This window comes from Trichomycterus rosablanca, chromosome 3 (assembly GCF_030014385.1).
Source record: "Trichomycterus rosablanca isolate fTriRos1 chromosome 3, fTriRos1.hap1, whole genome shotgun sequence".
Taxonomy (NCBI): domain Eukaryota; kingdom Metazoa; phylum Chordata; class Actinopteri; order Siluriformes; family Trichomycteridae; genus Trichomycterus; species Trichomycterus rosablanca.
The window spans coordinates 27,673,524-27,683,990 of NC_085990.1; the positions used below are offsets into that span (position 1 = coordinate 27,673,524).

The window sequence follows — 10,467 nt, forward strand, 5'->3', positions numbered from 1 at the left end:
CAAAATAATACCTGCTCTGTGGTGGTCCTGACCATTGAAAAACAGGCTAAAAAGGTTACAATTACAGTCAGTAATTGTAGAACTTCAAAGTGCTTCTATATGGCAAGTGGAGCTGATAAAATATACAGTGAGTGTAGAAAAAAGGAGGTTGTTTTAATGTTATGGCTGATCGGGGTATATACAGTGTATCACAAAAGTGAGTACACCCCTCACATTTCTGCAAATATTTTATTATATCTTTTCATGGGACAACACTATAGAAATGAAACTTGGATATAACTTAGAGTAGTCAGTGTACAGCTTGTATAGCAGTGTAGATTTACTGTCTTCTGAAAATAACTCAACACACAGCCATTAATGTCTAAATAGCTGGCAACATAAGTGAGTACACCCCACAGTGAACATGTCCAAATTGTGCCCAAAGGTCATTATTTTGTGTGACCACCATTATTATCCAGCACTGCCTTAACCCTCCTGGGCATGGAATTCACCAGAGCTGCACAGGTTGCTACTGGAATCCTCTTCCACTCCTCCATGATGACATCACGGAGCTGGTGGATGTTAGACACCTTGAACTCCTCCACCTTCCACTTGAGGATGCGCCACAGGTGCTCAATTTGGTTTAGTCCATCACCTTTACCTTCAGCTTCCTCAGCAAGGCAGTTGTCATCTTGGAGGTTGTGTTTGGGGTCGTTATCCTGTTGGAAAACTGCCATGAGGCCCAGTTTTCGAAGGGAGGGGATCATGCTCTGTTTCAGAATGTCACAGTACATGTTGGAATTCATGTTTCCCTCAATGAACTGCAGCTCCCCAGTGCCAGCAACACTCATGCAGCCCAAGACCATGATGCTACCACCACCATGCTTGACTGTAGGCAAGATACAGTTGTCTTGGTACTTCTCACCAGGGCGCCGCCACACATTCTGGACACCATCTGAGCCAAACAAGTTTATCTTGGTCTCGTCAGACCACAGGGCATTCCAGTAATCCATGTTCTTGGACTGCTTGTTTTCAGCAAACTGTTTGCTGGCTTTCTTGTGCGTCAGCTTCCTTCTGGGATGACGACCATGCAGACTGAGTTGATGCAGTGTGCGGTGTATGGTCTGAGCACTGACAGGCTGACCTCCCACGTCTTCAACCTCTGCAGCAATGCTGGCAGCACTCATGTGTCTATTTTTTAAAGCCAACCTCTGGATATGACGCCGAACACGTGGACTCAACTTCTTTGGTCGACCCTGGCGAAGCCTGTTCCGAGTGGAACCTGTCCTGGAAAACCGCTGTATGACCTTGGCCACCATGCTGTAGCTCAGTTTCAGGGTGTTAGCAATCTTCTTATAGCCTAGGCCATCTTTGTGGAGAGCAACAATTCTATTTCTCACATCCTCAGAGAGTTCTTTGCCATGAGGTGCCATGTTGAATATCCAGAGGCCAGTATGAGAGAATTGTACCCAAAACACCAAATTTAACAGCCCTGCTCCCCATTTACACCTGGGACCTTGACACATGACACCAGGGAGGGACAACAACACATTTGGGCACAATTTGGACATTTTCACTGTGGGGTGTACTCACTTATGTTGCCAGCTATTTAGACATTAATGGCTGTGTGTTGAGTTATTTTCAGAAGACAGTAAATCTACACTGCTATACAAGCTGTACACTGACTACTCTAAATTATATCCAAGTTTCATGTCTATAGTGTTGTCCCATGAAAAGATATAATGAAATATTTGCAGAAATGTGATACACTGTATATATATATATATATATGGGGGGGGCCATGAGCACCTACATACAACATTAAAGGCAGTGTTATGGCAGGACTTGTGAAAAGACCAAGAATAAGCTGGCTTGCATTATCAGGGTTTAGTCTGCTACAAACAACATGATATGGAGGCATAGGAGAAAGCTGGCCCATAGGAGAAAGCTGTGCTGCCAACCCTTGCAAAGCGATGATGGCATAGTGACATGAAAAGACATAAGGTGGATGTTTGGTTTTCTTCATCACTTTGACAGATATGCTGCTGTTTTGTTTGCCTCATAAAAGGCACAGTCAGACTAGCCTTATTTATGTAGGCACTTATTAGTCACCAGCTGCCATCAATCATAATCACTAATGAAGATTTAGGAGGATTTAAAGTTAAATGATGCAGATTTTTTACACAGTATTAATAACTGCATTATAATAATTGTTGTATTTTTGACCCACAATATTTAAATTAGTTACAATGTTTTAAATTATTGTCACGAATTCAGCCCCTCTGTGCTCCTAGAGCATGTTTAGTGTGTAGCTGCCATGCCCATGTCTCTGAGAGCACATGGTGGAGGAGGCTTTGTTTATGATGTCAGGCCAACGCCTCCTCATAATGATTGGTCAATGAAGCTAATGATCCACAGCTGCTCCTCATTGCAGGTAATGCTCAGGGCATTTAAGGGAGCATCTGTGGATCCTTCGGTAAAGACTATTTTGGCTTTGACGGTCATGCTTTTGGTTGGTCGTGGGTGGTCGTTGTCATTTGCTCTTGTCCATGCTTAGAAATCTTGTTTTGTGTTAGTATTGTTTATATGTTTAGCTTTAGCATGGTTAGCTAGCTTAGGGTCTAGAATAGTATAGTCAGGTTTAATGTGTGTTTAGTTTAGCAGTTAGCAGTTAACTTAGCATTCAGCTTAAGTCATGTGTTAGTGAGTCTTGTCTTGTGTCTTTTGTTATTATTAAGTACTTTGTTAAGTACACCCCCCCCCCCCGTCTCTCGCCTTTAGCCCATTTGTTACAATTCTCTGTTTTGTTTGTTTTTTTAGGTAGTACACTGTGTTACCAAAAGTATGTGACATGAGCTTGTTGGATATCCTATTTCAAAACCACAGCTTTAAACTAAGAGTTGCCCTCCCACCTTTGCTCCTATAACAGCCTCCACTGTTTTGCAAATGCCTTCCACAGGTTGGAGTGTATCTGTGAGAATCAAGCTCTAATGTTGGATGTTGGCCTAGCTCACAATTATGTTCCAAAGTGGTTCAGATCAGGGCTGTGTAGTTTACTGGAGTTCCTCCATACTAATATCATTACATTTTACTGTTGTTGACCTTGTGCACAGTGGTACAGAAACGGGCAGTTTCCAAACTTTTTTTTTTTAGCAGTTAGAGGCATATTATTGATTTTTCCTCTTTTGCACCCAATTTAGACATGGCCATTAGAAACTTATCTCTCTCTTGTCGCTGCTGTCACCCAACCCCAATCAGTGAGAGCCAAGGCTGTGATGTGCCTCCTCCAACAAGTGTGCAGTTGATTGCTTCTTTTTACCTGCCAGTGGGGGGGTCTCACAGAGCGCTGTTCACATGCGAAAATCAGCACCACAAACGATCAGCAGAGGCCGTACTTTTACCAGTGACAAGGAATCCACTTTTAGCCATTGCCAAGACCAATTGTGTGTCTGTATAGGCCCCTGACTGACTGATAGCAGAAACTAGCTTAACTAGAGAGTTCAAGATCTCAGCACTGGTGGGCTAGTGTGTTTTACCACATTGTTTTTATTTTTATGTTTATTGTTAATTTCATACCAAGTTTACCAATAGATGTGCCTGAAAACTGGAATTCATAAGTAGAAATAAGTAGAAGGGATGTCAACATAATGTTAGACATAACGTTAGACATATGCTCTATGTTTTATACATGTTAATTTCAAATGTATGACATCTTTTAAATGTATCTGTAAATTTTATTTTATATTATAGCATACCATTTATTATTTTCTTTAAGGTGTAGTAGCTCCTGGAAACAGACCTACTATCATTTACACTTAAAGCACCTCTGGGCCACAAATGGTGCATAAAATGTGAGGAGATTTTAGTGCTAATGTAGATCATTTTGAAAGATAATCATGTAGCCTTTGTCTCTTGCAGCCTATCCTTAATTAAGGATAGAGACTGAAAACAAGTCTGATCTGCATGACTGAACAGTGAGCATGTCGAGAATAAACAACAAGAGAAACGTGTGCTTAACCTTCACAGTGGGATCTGCATCTCCCCTCTGCCCATGTGCCACAATCAGTGTATCCTTACATGTCATTGTCATATTAAAATAACCTCTGGCTGGTTACTCTTTGCCAAGAATAAAGAGGTTTTATTGTTATTTCAGCAATATACAAAACATAATGACACAAGACAAGATTCCTCTAGGACCATGATGCAACACAGAATACAAATTTAAACAATACAATATACACAGAGCAGAAAAAAAGGACCACTATAGGATCAAAAACAGGTTTAGTGCTGACCAGATTTTAATGTGATGCTCTACACTTTGGTTTCATTTATGACAGGACCACCTTGTAGATGTAAAGTCAGAGACGATCGCTCATCTATTGCTGCTGTTTGAGTTGGTCATCTTCTAGACCTTCATCAGCGGTCACAGGACGCTGCCCATGGGGCGATGTTGGCTGGATATATTTTTAGTTGGTGGACTATTCTCAGTCCAGCAGTGACAGTGAGGTGTTTAAAAACTCCATTAGCATTGCTGTGTCTGATCCACTCATACCAGCACAACACACACTAACACACCACCACCACGTCAGTGTCACTGCAGTGCTGAGAATGACCCACCACCCAAATAATACTTACTCTGTAGTGGTCCTGGGAGAGTCCTGACCATTGAAGAACAGCATGAAAGGGGGCTAACAAAGCATGCAGAGAAACAGATGGACTACAGTCAGTAATTGTAGAACTACAAAGTGCTTCTATATGGTAAGTGGAGCTGATAAAATGGACAGTGCGTGTAGAAACAAGGAGGTGGTTTTAATGTTATGGCTGATTGGTGTATTGTATCTTGGGCCAGTGATAGCTTAGTGGTGAAGGTACTGGACTAGTAAACAGAAGGTTGCCGGTTCAAGCCCCGCCACCACCAAGTTGCCACTGTTGGGTCCCTGAGCAAGGCCCTTAACCCTCAATTGCTCATCGTGTTCAGCTCATTGTGTGTAAGTCGCTTTGGATAAAAGCGTCTGCTAAATGCTAAAAATGTAAATGTTGTATCTATTGCCAAGGCCTAAATGCAAAACCATTATGGAAACGTGAAGAACACCAGTAGGTCAGGACTTGAGTAAAGGATATCCTTTGTTGCATGACCTGTAATTAACTATTTCTTATTGTGAAGAATAAGAGATGCATTTTGGGTTTTGGGTGAACATTTATTTAGGTGAATGGAATCAACGAACAGAAAATAAAAACTTATACTGCATTCCATCACTGACAATCAAACTGGGTCATTTATTTAAAAAAAAAATCTTCTGTATTATAGAATCAAATGCCATAACTTTTAATGTGATGTTTTACACTTTGGTTGCATTCATGACAGGACATCTAGTTTGGTTACATGATTCATCAGCTCAAGTTGTCAAGGACCATCATGGGCAATTTTGTATCTCCAATTCACCTTACTTACATGTCTTTGGACTGTGGGAGGTGCTACCCAACAAGCAAGCCACCATGTCACCCATGTTAGCCAGTACACAGTACTGTTTGTACAGTGCCCGTCGGGCTAATATGCTGGCGTTTGTTATGGTAATGGCCCAGTTCAGATAGCATTTGTTGTCCCGAATTGTAATGCCCTTTGTTCATCAAGCTTGTTTGTACACTGTTCCCTGCTAGAAATGTCTAATATGTGTGCGGCTGTTATGGTGTTGCCGTGGTTAAGATAGCTTTTGTTGTCCAAGATTGATGGTGATGGCCTGGTTCAAAAAGCATTTCTTTTCCTGAATCAATGTCTATGTAAGCCCCTCTGGTCCGGCAGGTGGTGGCAGTGCACCTGGGCTCCACTTGGGCGGGTTAGCATTCGATGTCACTGATTGATGGCAAATTTTTCCGACCTGGGCTCCACCTGGGCGGGTGGGGGTTATGGTGGTGCCCTGGTGAAGATACCCTTCATTGTCCTAGTTCAATGGCATTGTAAACGCCAACTTTCCAGCCTAATGTGGAAAATTCCAAAGAATGTTGATCACCATTAGGTCTTTTCTAAAAACAAGGAAAGTCGGGATGATGGAGTTCATATACAGCATCCATTGCCAAGGCCTATATGCAAAGAACACCACAGGTCAGGACTTGAGTAAAGGCGTAGATATCCTTTGTTGCATGACTTTTTTTATTGTGAAAAATAAAAGTTGCATTCTGGGTTAACATTTATTAAAGTGACATGATTGGATCCCATACAATTTATGTTTGTGCATACAACAAACAGAAAAAAAACTTATACAGCATCACTGACACTTAAAATTTTGGCCTAACTACTGCCATTTACCCAGGATGTCAATCAGCTTCGCCTATACTTGGAAAAAACCCCACAAAGAGTGCTCAAATTATGCTTACTTCGACCTAGCACAAGCAACACTTGCCCAGTTTATCCTCTTCAGTAGGAGTCTATAATCCTGTAACTGCATTTGCATCAAGAGACCAGACACTGCTGCATGAATCAGAATGAGAATCTTTATTATTTGCAATGTACCAGATGTGCAAGGAATTTCTTTTGGTGCAGGTGTCAGCATATAAACATTTGATTAAATAATAGAAAAAGCAACACTACATATAAACAGGGGTGGCACGGTGGCTGAGTGGGTAGCACTGTCGCCTCACAGCAAGAAGGTCCCGGTCCAGGTCCTTTCTATGCGGAGTTTGCATTTTCTCCCCGTGTCTGCGTGGGCTTCCTCCGGGAGCTCCGGTTTCCTCCCACAGTCCAAAAACATGAAGTCAGGTTAATTGGAGACACTGAATTGCCCTATAGGTGAATGGGTGTATGTGTGTGTGTATGTGTGTCTGCCCTGCGATGGACCCTTGAAAAGCTGGGATAGGTTCCAGCACCCAAAACCCTAATCGGATAAGCAGTTAAGACAGTGAGTGAGTATATATAAACATATAAACAATATTGAATAAACAATACAGCAGCGACAAAAAATAAAGATAAAATAAAGACAGCTATATTCCTGTTCGAGTTTAAAAGAAATGTGGTGAAATTAAGGGCAGAAGAGGATGAAAGGTGCCAGTCCTTTTAAAGCCAGCGATGGAGTCACTCTTGGAAACTCATAAAAAGTGTGGAGTTCCACTCAACAATCTATTTCTTTTTGTTTATTCAGGGGTGTTGTCTCATATAAAAAGGAGAGATGCTGTTCATAAATGTTGCAATGTCCCCAATACCATTTTGTCCACAAGACTGAGAAAACATATTGCTAGCATGTCCAAAGTTTTATATTTGGAGGAACATGAAGTGGACCAGCTAGCAGATTTCTTAAGGCATGACATAAGTATACACAGGGAACATTACATGCTACCAGAGGGAATGTTTCAGCTTGCTTAAATTAGTAAATTACAGATGGTATGTAGAGGGGAAATCTATAAGATTTGAAAGGGGAAAAAGGAGAGTAAACATAACTATATCTGGTTAAATTTAGGAGAAGTTGCCAGACTTCTCCAAGAAGCAAGAAAGAGGATCCTATTGATAGGAATGGAAGACGTCATTGTCCCTGCCAAATTTCCACATGTCATATAAGCTATAAAAGCTGTTTGTGCATACGATAAACAGAAAAAATGTTTCCACATGTTGGTAAAATTTAGAGAGGACTAATTTTAAATTATTTTTGCATTATTAAGGTGGCGACAATAAATAGCCTGTCTGGATAAATGTTCTGCAGTCTGCTAATAGAATAGAGGTCAATTTCTGTGGTAAATAAAAAAAAAGATCTGCATCTGACAATTACAAACTCCACCAGCGAAATACTTAGCAACAAGCACAGAGTTCAAGGTGGCAGAACAGGTAGAGTATGTCACACATTAACATACACTATATAGGTTTGTTTGTTTGTTTATTAGGATTTTAATGTCATGTTTTACACTTTGGTTACATTCATGACAGAAATGGTATTTACTCATCACACAAGATTCATCAGTTCACAAGGTTCACAGTTCACACTCCAAAGTTTTGTGAAAAGCCTTTCCTGAAGAGCCACGAAGGCAAAGGAAGACTGTAAAATATGTAAAATATGGTTTTTGAATAAGATAACACCTTGGCCATATAGTGTAGGTTCTAGGGTATGATGAGAAGGTTAAACTTTGTGTGAAATTTTATTCACACCAGAAAGGGGCACTTGGATTCTGCTTAATGCTAATTCTGTTAAAATGAGAGTAATTACGCATATAGAATTTTGCAATCTGGTGTGACCTATAGTGTCAGCCATATAGTGCCATTTTTTCCTTATACAGTCAAGCCGGAAACACCCCTTTCACCTTCTCCATGTTTTATTATGTTACAGGTTCATTCTACAGTATAATAGATTGAGTTCTTTTTTTGCCTCAAACATCTACACACAATCACCAATAATTACAAAGTAAAAACAGGGATTAGCAAATATGCAATGTTGGAAGGTAAACCTTTGCCCCAGTCTGAGGTCCAGAGCGCTCTGGAGCAGGTTTTCTTCAAGGATCTCGGTGTACTTAGCCGTGTTCATCTTTCCCTCTATCAAGACTGTCGTCCCGGTCCCACTGCTAAAAAACATCCTCAAATCATGATGCTGCCACCGCCATGCTTCACTGTAGGGATGGCATTAAGCAGGTGCCTGGTGTCTTCCAGACGTGACGCTTTGTATCGCCAAAAAGTTTGATTTTGGTTTCATCAGACCAGAGAATCTTGTTTCTCATGGTTTGAGAGTCCTCTAGGTGCCTTCTGGCGAACTCCAAGCGGGCTGTCATGTGTCTTTTACCACTGGCCACTCTAACATAAAGGCATAATTTGTGGAGTGCTGGCTGGATGGTTGATCTTCTGATAGGTTTTGCTATCTCCACAAGGATACGCTGGAGCTCTGTCAGAGTGACCCTCGGGTTCCTGCTCACCTCCCAGGTCTAGGAAGATTTTTGGTGGTTTCAAACTTCTTCCATTTATGAATGATGGTGGCCACTGTGCTCTTTGGGACCTGTAAAGCTGCAGCAATTTTTCTGTACCCTTCTCCAGATCTATGCCTTGACACAATTCTGTTTTTGAGGTCTGCAGATAATTCCTTTGACCCCATGGCTTGGAGTTTGCTCTGATATGCACTGTCAACTGTGGGACCTTATAAAGGCAGGGGTTGGCAATCCCCAATTGTGTCCAATCAATTGAATTTACCACAGGTGGACTCCAATTAAATTGTAGAAACATCTCAAGCAGTATCAGTGAAAACAAAATGCACCTCAGCTCACTTTTGAGTGTCATATCAAGGGGGATGCACACTTGTTTACATATGATATTTTACATTTAGATTTTTAATAAATAAGCACAAATGTCTAAAAACCTGCTTTCACTTTGTCATTGTGGGCTATTTTGTGTAGAATTTTGTGACTAAAAATGAACTGTAATGTATTAAAATGTGGAGAAGGTGAAAGGGGTGTACAGACTTTCCGGCTTGACTATATTAGCATTTGAATCAAGTTCCACAAACACACACATGCTGAGTTTGCAAGATAAAATGTATGAATTCCAGATAAACCAAAACATCACTGGGAGTAAGAGTGTAATGGTCAGACTTGAGGAACTTAAATTACTGCGTATCAGCAGCAGACAGACAGTGATGGATGACAGCAGTCAGTTAACACACGTTACGTAATAAATAAAGTCCTTGGGTGTGTTCCAAGACTTTGTGATATCTCCTACAGCCTTCAGCCTGTAACCAGAAAAAGATAGAAGTTGGTCATCTTTATTATTACTAAGTGCTGTCAAGGCGATTCAGACTCCTGGTGACCATATGAATAGCGTTTCTCCGAAACATCCCATCTTGTGTTTGGGTCTTCAGGCTTCTTCCTCTATAATGATGGCTAATTTCTCTAATGCTGCTTTGGGAAGCTAGAAGGTACTTCTGTACCGTAGAAAGGTCAGACTTTTAAGTTCTTAAGTTTAAGACTTCTAGCAGATGGGTCCTTGACAGCCTCAACTAAGCCTATGTCTCAGAACGAGAATGACTAGCATGATTCTCCAGATGCAGTACTGCTCCCTGTGAAAATCCACAACTGGCTGGTTTAAAGAAGCAGCTGGCAACTATACAAGTGTTGAAGATGCTGGGTGTTAGTCTGCAGCCCTCTTAGACCAACAATAGTGCAAGCAGCAGGTGAATTATAATACGGAATTGAAAATCACTTGTTTTGAGGGGTTGAACACAGCTAGTGAAACAACAACAATTTGGGTCACTTTGAGTCCATGCTTTTATAAAGAGGGATGTCTTAATTCACAATGTTCAGGCTTGATTCCCATGTCCTCATTTCCCTTCCTCACTCCCTTCCCTGGCATACTAGAGTCAAGACTATAGGAATCAAACAAAGGAATCAAGAAAAGGAAATAAAGAGACAATAAGAAATTAGATGCACCACACAGCTGGAAGAGAACAGACAGGAGCAGCATTGGATCACTCAAACTATTGAGTGTAATCACAGTGTCATGTCTGATCACAAAGGCAGCATGAAATCTTC

At 41.1% G+C, this 10,467-nt stretch overlaps 1 protein-coding gene across 1 annotated transcript in view; it reads left to right on the forward strand.

The window, feature by feature from the left end:
* dipk2ab (divergent protein kinase domain 2Ab) overlaps positions 1 to 4,023 on the forward strand; it is a 168,771-nt gene extending 164,748 nt beyond the window's left edge. The window contains exon 7 of the mRNA XM_062991139.1: positions 3,898 to 4,023. Coding sequence (XP_062847209.1) covers positions 3,898 to 3,925 — 28 coding nt within the window. The 3' untranslated portion in view covers positions 3,926 to 4,023. The remainder of the gene's footprint in view (positions 1 to 3,897) is intronic.
* Positions 4,024 to 10,467: the final 6,444 nt, after the last annotated feature.